General features: G+C 40.0%; 2 protein-coding genes across 2 annotated transcripts; one reads left to right on the forward strand and one right to left on the reverse strand.

Moving 5' to 3' along the window:
• Positions 1 to 41: 41 nt before the first annotated feature.
• On the reverse strand, positions 42 to 10409 carry LOC139948625 (D-3-phosphoglycerate dehydrogenase-like). The gene is made up of 11 exons (XM_071946821.1): positions 10106 to 10409; positions 7419 to 7570; positions 6973 to 7038; positions 6030 to 6183; positions 5618 to 5750; positions 5003 to 5151; positions 4424 to 4576; positions 4180 to 4318; positions 3546 to 3673; positions 2835 to 3063; positions 42 to 1394 (listed from the first exon to the last, which is right to left on the reverse strand). Exons 1-11 carry the CDS (start codon positions 10271 to 10273, stop codon positions 1243 to 1245), a joined length of 1623 nt encoding a protein of 540 aa, XP_071802922.1. The 5' UTR covers positions 10274 to 10409; the 3' UTR covers positions 42 to 1242.
• A 1985-nt stretch (positions 10410 to 12394) lies between these two features.
• Positions 12395 to 18040, forward strand: LOC139948818 (uncharacterized). Its single transcript, XM_071947155.1, has 6 exons — positions 12395 to 12746; positions 14824 to 14973; positions 15348 to 15493; positions 15794 to 15985; positions 16450 to 16605; positions 16993 to 18040. Exons 1-6 carry the CDS (start codon positions 12584 to 12586, stop codon positions 17209 to 17211), a joined length of 1026 nt encoding a protein of 341 aa, XP_071803256.1. The 5' UTR covers positions 12395 to 12583; the 3' UTR covers positions 17212 to 18040.
• The last annotated feature ends 117 nt before the right edge of the window (positions 18041 to 18157 follow it).

Here is an 18157-nt window from a genome sequence, read left to right on the forward strand (position 1 = left end):
ACACAAGTAAATTATTTGAATGATTCAAACTACAACAGAAGTTGAAATGAATACTACGTTTTTTTAATTTCTTGGCTGTACTATATTCACATTCACTTCAACAAACAAAATCAAATGTTTCAAGGCAAAATAAACAATGTTTTTGCAGTCACACTCTGGTCCATGTAGTATGAACAACAAATAATACAACAAATGGAAATACAAAATAAAGTTATACCCCTGGGTGAAGAGCAGCAATTGTAGCATAAAGCATCTTGCTCAAGGACACAAGTGTCACTACAGGGATTCGAACCTACACTCCAATGACTTAACCACCAGAACTTAAATTTGATGCTCAGAACCACTCAGCCTTGTGAGATGGTTGCTACCACAAACTTCAACATCTTGACCACGAGCAGGTCAAAGGTTAAAGTTCAACCACTAACGGTGATAAAGAGTTACAATTTATTATACGACTACAATCAAATTGCAATCAATTGAATACAATCAGCTGATTAAAGAACAGACTTGACTCTGCATTTATCAGACATTGTTCAAGAAACCTGCAGCTATATTTACTCATAATTTCATACTTAATTATTACATTGTCATTTCATGACATAATTGCAAAATTGTTCACAGAAAGTTAATCTCTTTGATCCACTGCACTTCACATTAAAAATTTCAGAATTTGATATTTGATTATCTTCCGTTGACAACATCGCCTTTTTAAAATTGCATCAACTGTGATAAATTTTGTCTCTCTACTTTTTTTCCCCAACATCTAAATAAAACTGAAGACAAAAAAAATTGTAAGTCAGATTTTCCATCTTGATATACAAATCATTGGGAGAATTACTGAAACGAATCTTGAAGCTAAAATTAATACTTTCCAATTATCACTCATTTATCTCATTAGCATAATAAAATAAACTCTTGCCATTATGACAACTTTGTAAATCTTAACTTTACTCTGGTGCAAGAGGCTGGGTGGTTAATATAGACTGTCCCCCTTTGTCTTTATTAGATTTTCTATTCATGATTGATAATGACCAGAAGGCACAAGACAAAGATTGTGGTTGCTCGGCAAAGAAATTATTTAAGCAGCTTCATGAAATTGGGCTCAAGGTAGTGAATATGATATCAAAATGTCTGCCGTTGGGTATACATTTTGATTGTATTCCCATTGTAAAATAACACTGGTGCATGATGATTTCCAGCATGTGATTTTTTGGTCATCTCTAGCTCTGCTCTCGTGTAAGATTACAGACTCAACTGAGCGGCAAAGGTGACGTGCTGTTTGAGACTCTCTGAGCTGGGGAGTGGGGAGGCTAGCTGTATCACACTCCATGAGCTGTTTTTGGAAGGCATAGCCGTACCGTAGGACAGGATCTGATTGGTTGTTGAGAGCACACCTAGAAGAAACAGAGAGAAAAAAAGCGGGTAATTTTCAGAGAGGGCTCTTATTAAACCCTCCTACTATTACACCACTTAATAGTGCTGTGTTTTGAATGATAGATGTCAGTATTAAGTGTGGTGTATCATCGGTTTCTTCTGTCTGTTCAGCTGGTATTATAAATAAAATAAATAAATAAATAGAAGGTATTTGTAATGCGCCAAATCTATCTTTACAGATGTTCAAGGCGCAGCAGAGACAATGTAAACACAACAATACATGTACAAATCCAGTGAATGCTAAACAAACAATATTAATAACACCATTTTAAAACAACAACAATGGGAAGAAACCAGAAACCAGGAGGAAAACTACAACCAGACCTGCAGCATTGAGCCAAAGAAAGTCCCGCCGAAGCAGGTCTCTCTATGACAAGAACGTGCAGGCCAAGCCGAGCGATACCGGGCACACAGGAAAACACATGGCTTGTGTACTGTGGACTTAGTCGGCCATCTCTCAGGACTTGTGTCCTTAGGCAAGACACTTAACCATTGCTTCGTCCTTCGAATGGGACATAAAGCCATTGGTCCCATGCGTTGTGTAAACGCATGTAAAGGAACCTAGTGCACTTATCGAAAAGAGAAGGGTTCGCCCCAGCGTTCCTGGCTGGATTGGCAGCACATTTATTTATTTTTATTTTAATTCTTCGGACAAAAAAAGCAAAACAATAAAACAAGCACAGGCCGTCCAGGGAAGGGCAAAAGTAAAAAAACTGTCATCAAAAAAAGATCTGCCCTTCCAGACCTAGCTCATAAAAATACACATTTATATACTGTACATTACACATTCTAAAATTGCAGTCAAAATTTAAACAAAAGATGGCAAGTAAAAACAATTACACAAACGATATACACATTGGGCCACAGCACCTTGTAAACCATGACATGGTGCTAAGGATTAGGTGTTATATCTCTCACTTCGTCCCACTCCTTGCAGTAATAATACCTGGCGCTTTGTATCCTTTGGCAAAAGGCGTGCGCTATAAATATTGTTATTATTATTATTATTAGTCTCATCAGTCTCCTGTGGTATTTTGTGGCTTGAGCCAGTTGGGCAGGGGAGTGCAACAATAGTAATAGGGCCAGGCCTTCCAGGCTAGTATTGAGTGCATGGTTTTCTTCAGTTTGTACAGCTGGGTATGATGTGGAAACCCCATGGCTTGTGTACAGAAGACTTGGTCTCCACAGTCTCACGTGGTATTTTGTGGCAAGATCAATGGGCAAGAGAGTTCACCAACAGTAAACGGGGCCATGCCTTCCAGCCTAGCAATGGGTGCATGGTTTTCTTCTGTTCAACTATTATGTGGAAACCCCGTGGCTTGTCTACTGGTAGGAGAATGCACTGATTGTTTTGGGGTTAACTTCTCGGCTAATCCTCAGCTTTTTAAGTTCAAACTTACTTGCAATAGCGGGAAACACTGTAGCACTGACTTGGGTCTGGTACACCAACATGTTGCCCTGCAGCACGACGCCGCTGGCAAACATACCCCCGTCGATCTCCAGCAGCACCGGCCGGTCGTTCATGACGGAGCCACTGAGTACGTGTCTGACTCCCTGTAATGTGACCAGCACTGAGACCAGAGCACCAGGGAGGTTAGCAGGGGCAGCGTCTTGGTGACTTGTGGCAAGCTAAGATCGGAATGACAACATCAAGGGTGCAAAAATTAACAATCATAGATTACAGTTAAGTCATACTAAAGTTTGCCAAGAGGCCATCTTCTGTGTATGGCTGTGACTGAGTTTGCGGCTACGGCTAAATTTTCCCCTTCATCATGCATTGGAGTAAAAGAAATCCTTAGTAACACGCTTTGCAACACTCATAGCCAAATAGCTGTGTAGCCCATAATTCCAATATGGCATACTGGCAAAAGCTCGACTAGACTGGTCCCATGTCTTTAAATTAAACAGCAAGGATAAAGACAGGTACTGGTCCAACAGGCCTAATGATTTCATTGGATACAATGTTTTCATTTGATAAACGTGCAGTGCGTTCCCCCTTAAAAACTGGTCAACTGGTCCACACTGTGATACAATACATGTGTGTCCACAGCTGACTTAGAGGGCACGGCAGACAGCTAAGAGAAATTGAGCCAAGCATTCTATGGTCTTACCTGAACTCCGACCTCCTTGGCCAGCACTCCTGCATTTACCAGATTAATGCCATTCGATGTGGCACTCTTCAGCAAGCCAACAGTTACGGCTGCCCCCAGGTACGAACCAGCATTCTTCAAACCATCACCTGTGATCATTGGACATGAAAGATTTGCTTTATACCGTCATCCGATACACCAGCTTTGCACTATTATATCATGAGTGATGTCAAGTGCTTACTTAAGAGACACAAAGCGTACACACCTCAAAAGACAGGGGGAGTCTTGTGTATATTCCAAGCTTGGATTTACGTTGAGACACCCAAGGTCATGGCCTCTTGCTCCGGTCTTACCATGTGGCCCCATCAAACTATTCCCACAGATTTCAAGTTTTTTTCAATTGAAGTTCTCTCACACAGATGAAATTCTAGGCCTGACATTCAAACATTTTTTGATTTCCCACATGCAGTACTAAATCGTCTGAAGGAAACAAACAAGTACAATTTAGCAGTGCTCAACATTCAATTATGCGCGAAACTTGCAAGGTCTTTGGAAGAAACCATTAAATTCTATATTTGATGAGGAAGATATTGAAATCCTAGTTATTACAAAATTATTTTTCATGTAAGACAGATTTCCGAGGGCTTGCACTCACCGTATGTGATGACTTGAACCTCTGTCTGTTGGTTCACTTCTCCGTACAACGCTCTGGCTGTGGCCCCCAGACACTCACCCAACGACACTAACGGCTTGGTTTCTGGCTTGAGGGCGCTACTTAAAGCACGAGCGTTGATCTGAAATATTTAACAGGCACACAAAGTTCCGATGGGTAAGCAAACATTTGAAACGGCTTAAGTAAATTAGTCAAAAACAAAATGGCTCTCTTTGCCTCAACTTACAGCTCCAAAGAGAGATTTTCCGTTGACTGCATCCACAAACTGTTCGGCAATCTCCATGGCAACGCGAAGCTGTGCCTCCTCAGTACTTGCTCCGAGGTGGGGCGTTACAACGACCTTGGGGTGCTGTACCAGGGCAAGGTTTGTCGGTGGCTCCTGAATCGACACAAAACAGTTCCAAAAAAACTTTAAAAACATGGCACTGAAATACACACAAGTCTTGACTTTGAATGAAAACTGCACCATTACCAACCATTTTAATAAAAATAATAACAAGATCTTATATAACGCATTTTACAACTTATAACCATGTTAATGCACTTTACATAAGTGTATTGGTGCCCTGGGGTCGATTTCACAAAGAGTTAGGACTAGTCCTAACTTAGGAGATATACAAATTGCATGGATAGTCCCAAGTTAGGACGAGTAGCTGGTCCTAACTCGAGATAAGACTAGTCCTAACTCTTTGTGAAATCCACCCCTGGTCATTGGGCCAATAAAATTTCCTTAGCCTTTTTCAGATCCCTGAGTAGTATACAACTTAGGCAACCTTGATTTTCACTGACTTAGCGTCCCACTCACCTGCTCAAATACATCGAGAGCAGCGCCTCCGCACTGACCAGACTCCAATGCCTTCAGCAATGCTTCCTCGTCGATGATACCCCCACGCGCAACGTTAATGACGCGCACGCCAGTCTTGCATTGTGGGAAACTCTTCTCTCCTATAAGGCCTAGAAACAGGAAAAGAAAAAAAAAACATTTAACCTTCTGCCGTCTTTGGTTTCATTCAACACAAAATGCCTTCTGGCAGGGCTCCACTTCTTAACATTTGAACACAAGAACTTAAGCACAGAAAAGTGTAATTGCTTAGCAGAAATAGGTAACCAGCTCAAATGCCATTAAGTATACATTGTTGCAACTGGTGCCCAACTCATTTGCTTGCTTAGCAAAGAAGTTCATTAAGCAGTTCTTCTTTTACTTCTTAACAGACATATGACACTGAGACCCAATTTTGGCTGGGAGGAGAAACAGTCCAGTTCCCTTTTCTTTATAAACTGCTTTGAAAATCATCAATGTACTTCAGGGACCTTGCAAGAACAAGGCTGTTCACATTATGTGGATTAGTTCCTACTCAAAAATAAACAAAGTCCCATCTTTTTCGTTAGTTTATTTGTTGTTGTTGACAATGATGTTTACCTCTTGTTTGTGGAATCAAAGGGGTGTGCACGGTGATGTAATCAGCCTTCGGCCACATCTGTTCTAGTTCCATCCACTCCACATTAAACTCTGCAGCTTCTGAGGCCGGGATAATCGGATCATAACCGATGGTCTGAAACCAAATTTATACAAATGTTTAACAATATATCTTGGTCTTGTGGATTTTTGGCTCAAATAGACCTTACGCATTGATGTCATCCAGTCGCCATCTTAGAGGATAAACGGTGACGAAACAATTGAGACGCACGGATTTGTATGCGCGGCGCACAGTATTGGCCAATGAACAACCTCCTTTTGACCTCTAGGTGAGGGCGCCCTACTGAAATGACGTCATGTGCATAAGGTCTATTCTAGTTCTAGTTTTATTTTTGGATTTCCCCGATCAACTTACCGTCATTCCAAAGGACTGCATTCTTGTGGCTACCTCTTTTCCTATTTTACCAAGACCGATGATTGCGAGCGTCTTGCCGTGTAGCTCGCTCCCCATGAACAGCTTACGATCCCATCGACCTTGCTTCAGTGACATGTGACCCTGGGGCAAGTATCTGAAAGTCACAAGAAAATGAAAAACTATAGCCTTGGAAAAACCGTCCGCAACTCTACTTTTAAAAGCATTTGAATTTATCACTCCTGACAATGACTAGAGCAAGCTGGTCGAAACGTTGAGACCAATTAAGAACTCACTCCGCTGTAGTGAAGTTTATAAAGAGAAGTCCCCTCGATCCACTAAGCAAATATAGTAGTCCTGGCCGATTTCCTACCTTCCGCCCAGGTAGTAGTTAAAAAGAACTGTTCTTTTTAGAATTGAAAAGTCTCCCAAATAACGAAAATCTACTCTTCAGCAATTGAATATAAAGCAAGTTCTCAAGTCAAAAGAACTACACAGCAAGTGGATACACTATTGGGTATCTATTTTCCTCTGGGTAGGGTAGGTGTTTTGGTCTGTGTTTGGGGTAGTGTTTAGGTTGGGGTAGTGTTTAGGTTGGGGTAGTGTTTAGGTTGGGGTAGTGTTTAGGTTGGGGTAGTGTTTAGGTTGGGGTAGTGTTTAGGTTGGGGTAGTGTTTAGGTTGGGGTAGTGTTTAGGTTGGGGGTAGTGTTTAGGTTGGGGTAGTGTTTAGGTTGGGGTAGTGTTTAGGTTGGGGTAGTGTTTAGGTTGGGGTAGTGTTTAGGTTGGGGTAGTGTTTAGGTTGGGGTAGTGTTTAGGTTGGGGTAGTGTTTAGGTTGGGGTTGGTATTTTGGTTGGGGTACGTGTTTGCATTGTTTGGGGTGGAGTTAGTGGAAGAGACATGGAGGTACATGTACAGGAGCAGGATGAGAGACAAACGGTACTTTACCTTGACATAGCACACATCATAGCACAGGTGTGTTCGGCGGCACTCAGTGTGTTACCAGCTGGTGTGCTGTGTGAAAAAAGAAAACAGGAACTGTTACAAAGCTGCAACATCACATTGGAATTAGTAATATGTAATAGACGGTTGAAGTCAACGACAGTTTTTTTGTTTCCACCGACTTCACGAGTTCATAAACACAAAAAGCCAACAACTTAAAAATATCATTTCATTGATTATCAGTTGCAGAGATGAGAACCACCCTACGCTGTGACATAACTAGATCAAACAGGTTGACTTTAGTCAGTGTAGCTTGAAATTTAGCTCCTAGCTTCCATTCTATCAAAGATGACGAGATTGTTTGTCACAATTTGTTGGATCCACTTGAAACATACAAGTTAGGGCTGCCACTACACCTTAAGTTTTACATAAACACAAGTCAGGGGACTTACTTCATGACAATGACTCCATGACGCGACGCTGCAGTGACATCGATGTTGTCAACACCGGTTCCAGCTCTTCCGATAATTTTCAGGTTCTTAGCCACGTCCAGAACCTCTGATGTGATCTTTGTGGCTGAGCGAACAATAACCCCATCATAGTTCTGAGATAGAAAAAAAACCATTAATAAAATTAAACACTGATAATAATATAATTGAAATCATTGTAAATTTTGTACTGTCAATTAGTTATTTCACTCTTTCGCAAAAAAAAAAATTCTCAAAATTTTATTCAAAAAAGCCTTATTTTTGCTTTAAGCCTGAAATGAGGAAGCGGCTGCTAGCTTACCCTTAAAACCCTTAAGTTGTGTAAAACAAAATTCAAAGCCTCAAAGGCACATTTTATTTGCTTGGGAGGTGGGTGAGATTGATTTCATAGCTATAGGCAAATGCCTCCTTTGATCGTGACCGCACAGCCCCTTTAACTTGGGATGGTTTTTTGCAGTGCACAAGGCATCTATGAAAATCAGTCCTAAGTGTTCAACATCGTTCTGGTCTAACAAAGAGTACTACTATTCTTGAGGAACCACTCCCCCCAAAAGTAATTTTAGTTATTAAAAAGAGTTACTTAAAAATTCATCATTTCACGAACATTTCGAGTTGTGCAAGGTTACCGACCCCCCCCCCCCCCCCAGCATATATTCTTGTAATACAGTATGACCTTAAAAATGTTGAAATATTTGGATGACCCCTAGGCTAACTGGATTTTGTAATGTAACGCATTGTAGGTTTGCAAGATTATGCAAGAAGATAGATTATGGGGGCAGGCTATTTATCTTTACATCACAATTCACAGTAAGCCAATCACCTGAACAGAGATAGTGGTAAAGTTTTATGCAAGTAATCTTAAGTCAAATAATGGTCTTATCTTATCTGCCATTTACAACAATCGCATTGTTCAACTGATGAACATTTGACTAGTGTAAAAGGCAAAGTAAAAAAAACAACACGTGTTTAGTGTCCCGCATGCTTCCCTCTTGGGGGCTACATGGATTTTATTTGTATTGTAACCATTTCAAAATGAGATTTAAAAACCATAAAATGTCAACTGGCATCAGAAAATAAAATACTCAGTGTCGGTTACAAAGTAGGCTAAAACAAAATCGCTTAGGGATACACATAAATAATGTAGTTAACATTTAATTCTTGTGAAAGTGAGCAACAGCAAGGTTTAAAATAGTGGAACAAAAGATCTATGTAAAAACCACTGTAAAGATGATACGGTTAATGTCTTGTCTAACATTGTTTCATAGTGAGTTGAACTGTAGAAAAATAACTGTTATTTTTAAAAGAATGGCGAACCTTCTTGCAAAGAAAACTTTTTTTGAGTAGAAACCTAGACCTTAAATTCTTTTTGTTTTAACTAAACCATTTTCAGATTATATTGTTATCCAATTATTTATTTCATGAGTCATAGTTGAATACAAGCAAAGGTTGTGTCAACACAGACTGCCACTGTCAAGAGTCAAGGAATCATAGATTGGATTGTGATTGTAAAAAGTGATATAAAACTTAAAAGATAATAAAGGCATGGGTGGGCCTACACTGCCACAACTCATAACATTTCAAAAATATTAACTTACAGGCATGATTTGGGCACTTCAAAAAAGAAGTTTGAATATTTTATCAAGTACCACACAGGGGCTGACTTGGCTTACCAACCGGTAAATCAGGCTATTATAATATCATAAATAAGTGTCTCTTCAGGCTATCTTAATCAGTCTGTCTTTTCTCAAAGGGCCAACAAATCTGAAATTAGGCTATTATTATTAAAATAGGAATATCAATCATGCCTGTTATCATAAATAATTTTTAAAGTATTTCCAGTGACATTCATTAGCAGCAGGGGAAAAGTTTCCATCCTGTCACCACTTTTTCATCAATGATAACAATATTAATATATTATGAAATAAAATATCTAATTACTTAAATAATGAATAAATAAGATTATTCCTTTTTGTGAGATTGAGTGAGAATGGTAGTGGCAGGATGTGTACAAAGTTTCCCATCCAGGGTTCAAGACGCAACAAATTAACGAAATCCCTCCCACTTTGACAAGATCGTTGCCAAGGAACAGCCTAGACAAGGTCCCTGGGACGGGACGACCCCCCCCCCCCCTCCTTCCTCATTCAAGTATCAGGCTGTCGACAGCCAATGGAATTTCCCCAAAACTGAAAACATTTCCAACACGCACGGCAAGGTCAACGGACCAAACAACAGAATTAAACATGATTCCTTTTTTTTATAAATCGGGGAATGCCGAGGTCTTTATAATTTAAATGAAGTATGAATGATTTCTGAAGATTATACTTGGGGCATATTGAAGAATAGAATGCAGAATGAGATCACCATAAATAAAACCATAGGTGGAAAACATGGACAAAACAACTAACTAAGCGGGAAGTTCAATCTTCAACTAAAACTAAAAGTAAAGACCTTCACACGTAACACTGTAAAGAAAATGCACAAGACAAACAAATAAAACTGAACTTGATCAAAGAAAGAGCTAAGGCCCCTGTTTTCTGTGTAACAAATTGCCTTAGGTGGTTGACGGGCCGCGAAAGCACGGGCAGCGGGGGTCAGCGGCTAATTGCTACCAACCATCTACGGCCTCTGTTGAATGAAAGTTAATCACTCACCGGTATTTTGGCCAGAAGCTCTTCTTTACTCAATTTGGCGACCGAATCTGCCTGGATGCCGTTATCCTGTAAAACCTGGGCACAGCAGCTCGCCACGTTGTCCAACACCAAGACTTTTCTTAAAGTAAATGCCATTTTGTTCTTCAGCTGGGGAAATATTCTTCTCATCTGAGCTAACTTCTACTGGTTTTTACACAACATTCACCGCTCGGTGGTCAAAAACGAAGAACACATAACATCCAACCCAAACACACATGTTTTACATCACGTGTGATTTTCCAAGTAGAAAACCACCATGTTGATCACACACGTGGATCGTGACAGATGTGAGTTTGCGCAGTTTGTTGTGTTGTTGTGGCGTCCAATCACATAAGAGAATGCGGTTAAACCATTGATCTCCATTATACTGACTGGATAGGACATTGCGCTATGCTGCGTGCATAAACACGCGGCCCAACAATGGCGGCGCAATTCCTTCAAACGGGTAAATTAATGTGCACTTGGTCGGGTTTGAGTCTGTCAGTTGAAGTTGTAAATTGAGAATAGAAATGTGGGGAAAACATGACGATCGATAGTTTGAAGTATGAAAAAGTTTCTGAGCGAAATGCAATAAAGCAAACTAACTTTACATTTGTTTCTATCAAATGCCCTATTAGTATTATGATAATGATATTTAAATTTCTAAACAAACACTCGGCCGAGAAACTGTATTGGGATTCAGGTACATGTTTTTTTTTTATTCTTTCAGTTCATTGAGAAAATGGCAATAAACCATATAAAGACAAAACAAGAGTCGCTCCTACAATAAACAATTCGAGTAGGCACTAGAGTGAGAACTACATACTCGCTAAAATCGAGGGAAAAGAACAAGAAAGATGAAAACGGAATACAATGTGATAAGTGAGAGTTGACTCCATTAACAAATTTAAACTTTTTATTGTGAAGCTTCTATTCATCATGTTAATTGAAAAACAATCCCAACAGCAAAACTTCCATAACCGTTTTACTGTTCCGCCAGAAATAAATATTTTTATTTTGGTCACAAATAACGAAGTCGGCTATTTCCGAGATGACTGATCCTCTCAACGAACTTGTATTGTCTGTACATAATTCGCATATACTTGTCGCTTTCCCGAACCTTTTAATTATTGATGCTATGACAAACATCTGTTGAAATCCGGGCTTCCCGTCCTCGTCGATTCCAGACAACCATCTGTTACGGAGCGAAAACAAAAATAGTATTGCTCGGTAAAAATAACAAATACTTGGCCTATAATAATTATTTTATGAAAGATAGTTTAAATTTCCGGCTTATATTTGTAACGTTAGATATAATAATAATAATATGAATCGCTAAAAAAAAATGCAAAGGCCTACCTACTTATGGAAAGACAATCCCTTTGCCGACTCAGTTTTCCCTCCTCCAGTGATTGACAGCCGCGCACGACTTCACCATCAGCATTTTTAGTTTGTTTGATCCGACTCCAATTGTATTTATCCCCAAATGACAATTCAAAGGACGAAAACTTCTCTCTGCTTGCAGCAACTCCGTTTAAAAGTGTACAGAGCGCATTTCGTGTGACGGAACGGTCTTCACCCGTTTGAAAAAATACGCGCGCGGCCTGCGTTTAGACGCGATGTCCTATCCAGTCAGTATAATGGAGATCAATGGGTTAAACTATGCACACACGCGTAACACACGTAGTCTGTCCTAGACTTGAATTCAAGTCTGAGACTGCGGTTATTTCTCTGCATCAGCCACGCAGGAGTTTATCCAAAAGAGGGCGCTGTTTCAGCCAAATGGTTGATTCCTGCTGCATGCTCTGTGTGGCATTGTAACTACCTTTACCTCAGTTTTTTTGCGCAATTTTTTTTTAAAGAGATTATGTATGAAGAAATTTAATATTATTGGTTTATTGGTTCTAAAATAGGACTATCTTTGTGAAATGTACCCTATGCCCATCAGGTCTGATAATTCGCATCTTAGAGTGAGTGTGTCTAATGGTTACCGAGCTAGACTGTCGAGGGCGCATATACATCAGTATTTTTGTAGGCGGGAAAATTCGGTTGTCAGCTTGGTTTGTCTCTGACTTATACCTTTGACCTAAGCAAAGCTCTTGCGATATTGACCCTATTATAGACAAACAAAACTGATGGCCATTATCACACGAACTAACCCAAATTTTCTATTTCTGTACTTTATTAACCATTAAACACAAAGTGCAAAGGTTGGTTTTAGGCCTATGTGTTGATCGCATAGAATAATTTATTACAAGGACTACTGTTAGTGTTAAAGTGTAATATGAAACTTATTTTGTACTATATTTTATGCACGATCTGCAACTGATCCAAATTTGAATTTGTTTTGAAAGAAACTCGTGAACCAATACAACGTGAGTTTTTAATTGATAGGTCTAGGAGCAGAATTCTTTCCGTGTGGTGGTATAATAGTTCTTTTAATCTTGACTCGTACGGACGATGGTGGAGAAGGCAAAACATGACACATACACGGGATTTTGTCTTGGGTTTGTAACATCCCTAGCGATGTGTGGTTTCTACTGGTTGATTATGATTCACGAGCAACAGGTGATGATACCAATGGTAGAGGTGTATCCTAAATACAGTGTTCCAGAACCAAAAGGTTTGTACAGTGAACAAAACTTCAATGATTGCTAACGCATAATCATTCATGAAAATAATTAGGGTACAGATTGGTGAGACGTCGGAGTAGAGTCCATTTTCCGTTTAGAAGAATTGTTCGACGAAAATGTCAAGTCGTAAACTTTGCTGAATTTCATATAAAATGTTTTCAATAAATAAGGAAATCGAGTCATATGATTATAGATTTTAATTGCCGTAAAAAATAATCATTTCGAATACCCTTATCCAGCGCTTTTCTGATGGATTGGCGAAAAGCTCCGTTACGTAATCACTCTCAAAATGTGATAGTTGGGCGCTCCAATTTGTATAGCCTCTTTGTTGCAGCGTGGAGGTGTCACAAAGCAAACTCCCACAACTTACGTCAAAGCATAGACCTTTTCGCAAATACTGGGGCGCGCGCGTAAAGCTTGGAATTAGATGCATTGTGGTCTAGCTGGTAGCAAAATTTGATTCATATATATCCCACAATGCACCTCATTCAACAGTCTGCGCTTGCGCATTGGTATTTGCGATAAGGTCTATTGTCCGTTGACGCGCGCCGTCAACGGCAGAAGTGTTTTTAGTTTTTCAAAACCTTTAGGTTGGGACCTTATTTTTTAATCGATAACTTTTACGAAAAATTCAGAATTGTACACATATCAAAATAACATTAAAATGGTTAACAAGTGCATTATAAACAAGTTAAAATACCATTTCCATTAAATACATTCCGCTCAAGTAACTGTTTAACAACGTGCCTTCTTGATTGGATTCTTCTTCACTCTGGCAGTTCAGGGGTTGATTTCACAAAGAGTTAGGACTAGTCTTATTTCGAGTTAGGACCAGTTACTCGTCCTAACTTAGGACTATCCATGCATTTTGTATATCTCCCTAACTCTTTGTGAAATCGACCCCAGCACATACAACTGTTGGGCTCCGATTATAGTAGTATCCTGAATCCTGAAGCATAGTTTACCAAACAGCCAAATGAGTTAAAGACACTGGACACTATTGGTTATTCTCAAAGACCAGTCTCCTAACTTGGTGTATCTCAACATATGCATAAAATAGAAAACCTGTGAACATTTGAGCTTGATTGGTCGTCGGAGTTAAGAGATAACTATGATGAAAGAAAAAAACACCCTTGTCACACGAAGTTGTGTGCTTTCAGATGCTTGATTTCGAGACCTCAAAATAATTCTAAACTTGAGGTCTCGAAATCAAATTAGTGGAAAATTACTTCTTTCTCGAAATCTACGTCACTTCAGAGGGATCCGTTTATCACAATGTTTTATACTACTCAACCTCTCCCCATTATACTCAGTACCAAGTAAGGTTTTATGCTGATAATTACTTTGAGTAATTATTACCAATAGTGTCCACTGCCTTTAAAACAAAACATCAGCTGGATTTTCGGGTTGTGAACGGTCAGAGTTTCATTGCTTGGCGAATGGTATAAAATTATTCTGTTTGTCAAAAAATATTCTGGCGCTGAAAACATCAATCTCCATCATACTATAGAAACATTTTGAGCGGCCTCGAACCAACAACTTCTGCGAGTGCGTTTTGGCGATCCAACCAGTTGGTCATCGGTTGAGCAAATTCGCTTGTCGGTTGAGACGCGGTAACGATGCTGTTCAGGGCCCGATTTCATAGAGTGGCTGTATTAGCACAAACATTATTGGTTGTGTCATAGATCCAGACCTAAAGACGCTGCTCACATTTTAATGGATTTTGTTCTGTTTCATTCTTTTTGCCTCTTATTGGCCTAAGATTTCATTCACCACAGAGCATCTAGATGCAAAATTGTCCCGGGCCCTTAAGCGGCCCCGCCGTAAAGGTTTCACACTCGCGTGCTCACTTTTTGACAGATTTGCCGCTAAAACTTGTGTCATAGATCCGCACCTGTGGGGATGCTGTTAACCCAAAAGGTTCTACTGCTGCTCACATTTTAAAGGCTTTATGTTCTGTTTTATTCTTTATGCCTCTTGTTGGCCTAAAATTGCAACACAGACCATCATCTAGAATGCAAAATTGTCGAATGCAACATGTCGCAGTTTTTCACTTGCCTCATATAGGATCTTCCGGTGCTGACGACATTCTGAAGTATGGTGCACCTGACCGTGGTCCCGAGACGCTGGTTTACACAGATCACATCGTGGGATACGACCAGTCTAGGAAAATACCTTTGTGGGTTGCAGAACACATTACCGCTGAAAAACACACAGGTACTTTTTACGTTGGAATACGCTTGAGACTTTTGCAAAGGAACTTGTATGAAGTTTGGTAATCACTAAGTAAGTGGCAATAAAACTTTCTTGGTTTATAGAAGTATAGCAGCTTAGCATTTCGAAAATAATTTAACTTCCAAGTGATGTGGTAATGGAAAAAAAATGAATGTGTCATTTTTCATCACCCTACATTTATACCTGAGGAACCTAACTGTCAGATACGTTTTTTTTAATAATTGTGTATTCCAAAAACCATGCTAGTAAAGTATACTTTGTACAACTAGCATAAGACTGCCCCAACTCCAGTCCCCTTCTCGTTTACTTGTTTCGCAAGCTACATTAACAAAGATCTGGGTTTTTGATGTACCAAGGTGATGCAAACATGGCCAATTGCTCCTTCGGGCCATCAGATACGGACCAGGTACAAGAAGTGTTCTCCGCCTCGTTAGAAGACTACGAAGGAAGCGGGCACGACAAGGGTCAAATGTCACCGGAAGCTAATCACAAATACAGTCAGGTGAAGTTTTGATTAATGACTTGACTGTTTTAGGGTCTATTAAATAAAATACATTAAAATGCATGCAGAGCGAAAGGATTAACGTTCGAATTTAGGCTCTTACTTTATTTTATTATCAGCTCAGTCCTTTCACAAAGTCCTAACTTTAACTTGGACGTACCGCTAAAAAGTTCCCAGGTAAAAGTTTGTTGCATGTATCAGAACGCGGTGGGTTAATGTCTGACTCTAAAAAGATCAAACTACTTAACGGACCCTATATGAGTCAATAAACTGATCGGGGTCAAATATCTTTCATTGTAGGAGGCCATGTGTGACTCTTTCTATCTTACAAACGTGATTCCTCTCGACAACCAGCATTACTGGCGGGAGATAGAAGAACACTGCCGGAGTCTTACCGGGACGTTCCGGGACGTCCGGGTGATTTCGGGCCCGGTGTTTCTCACAGAAACTTGGGCGAACACGGCAAAGGAGAAGCGATTCGTCCGATATGAGGTAAACAGGTCGGTCTTTGTTTTAAATGCACTGCACACGTTTGGTGAATATTGTCATCAAAGACCAGTATTCTCACTTGGTGTATCCCAACATAAATATGCATAAAATAACAGCCCACTTTAATTTTCGATAAAGGGGACACTGAATCTCAGAAAGACAGATTTCCCAAATATGAATACACCGGTGGCAATTTGTTCCTTTCTGCACTACAAAATTGCTATTGTCGTATGGTGCTTTTCAATGGGGAAATTATGTTTTCTAAATCGATTCAAAACAAGGAACCCCTTTTTTAAAAACGGGGACGAAAAACTCACATGGCACAGGCACGTCGACACGGTCACGACTCATAGGACGAGTTAGTAAAAGACGATCTGTCCAGATTGCCGCAGGTTAGCTTTTGTACGATGTCACCTTTATTTTCAAAAACAATAATCTTGTTTCTTATTTCCCCCTAATGTGTATAGGTTCTTGGTAAAAATAACGTAAATGTACCAACTCACCTGTACAAAGTCATCATGGTCGAGAATCCGACCAACTCGACCAATATCACTTTGTACTCCGCGGCATTTCTACTGCCGAACGAGCCAATCTACTTGAACGTACCGCTAAAGAGTTTCCAGGTAAAAGTTTATCATGTATCTGTGTTTTCCGGATCCCATGAGTGACATTGAACATTATCATTTATTTACTCTAAAAAAAGAAACGAGGTAAGGAGAGATGACAATGCAGAGGTTTCAGTTTTAGATAATGGGGAGGAAACCAGATAATTATTATAAGAAATTTACACAGAGTATAGTGACTGAAAACATCGTGCCCCGGGTGTGGGATTCGAACCGGAGGCCCCTGAGGTGGAACGCAAGGCAAGACACCATAAAATACGTAAACCTGACCCGGCGCCCGAAATGAGTAAAAATGGAACTTCAGAAAATCAACACCATCAAAGTTAGCTGTAGGGTAAGAGACATAAATTCATTGTTATTATTTGTTTTGAAATGTCACCAATTCAGATTCCACTGATACAGCTCGAGGCTTTCACCGGTCTCCGGTTCTTCCCGAGGCTGGGTGCCGCGCCCCTGGGGAATCTGTGTCAAATCGACCCGTGCAAACTCCCTGGTGAGACGGACTCCCTCCTGCAGCGGTTTGCGTCCGGAGTATCAGCGACGGTGGTGTACCTTGCTTGGGCTTATTCCATGTACAAGTGGCAGGAGAGTGATTCAAAGAAATAAACAATTACAACAACAACAACTAATTATGCTGTTTTTCTAAAGGGTTTATGGTTTGTTGTCCAAAGGGTGTGGTCCTTTTCAAATCATTGATAATTCACTCTAAAAGACTCCCGGAATAGTTGACACAGAATCTGGGCCAGTGACCTATCTGGGTCTGGTTTACCCGAAGGGATTTCGACCCGGTTTCTGGGTCATTTAGACACTTTTCTATTGTCCTCCTGTGTTGTGAAATAATTAAATAATACAAGTTAAGTAAGAGCGGGATGTAACAAAATGAACATGCATCATTTTCACTTCACCACCGGTCGTCTCGCTCCAGAATCCGAGACAGTTTAGTCTTCGGTGTCACAGGGAATTCCCGCCGCCGTAGGTTCTGTCCCCCAATAGGAAATTAACATGGGCTGAGGAGGATGTTTCAAAAGAAGTTTGAACACAGTTTGCTAGGCTGGGGATAGAATCTCCTGCCCACACCGGCACTGCTTGATATGATTCTTGAAGTTTCATAGGAAACGCCACTGGGTAAATTTAAAATAATTTGAGGATAAACAAATAAATTAATCAATCCCTTAATTTACATTGAAACAAAAAATGTTGTGTGTTTTTATTGTATTAATATACTGGTATTTACGCTAATAAATATTTTTTAATAAAGAAAGTACTTTTGTATGTATGGCTGGGAAAAAAAGTAAGACAAAATGATGTCACTTCTGAGACCATGAGACAGAAACATGGAGGTAGCCTATGCCCCTACCACCATATTCATGCCCGATAATTCGCTCGTCTTAGGAGAATACAGTTTTTCTTTGAAGGGAATCTATACGATGGAAATGCAAACCTTTACTGGAAAATTTCACGGGCATCAAGGCAACGAATCGTTGTCTTGATGCCCGCCTTTGATTCGATCATAGAGTAAGGCTCTATGATTCGATTGCGTCCTCGAAGTGAG

The sequence above is a fragment of the Asterias amurensis genome, chromosome 16 (assembly GCF_032118995.1).
Source record: "Asterias amurensis chromosome 16, ASM3211899v1".
Classification (NCBI taxonomy): domain Eukaryota; kingdom Metazoa; phylum Echinodermata; class Asteroidea; order Forcipulatida; family Asteriidae; genus Asterias; species Asterias amurensis.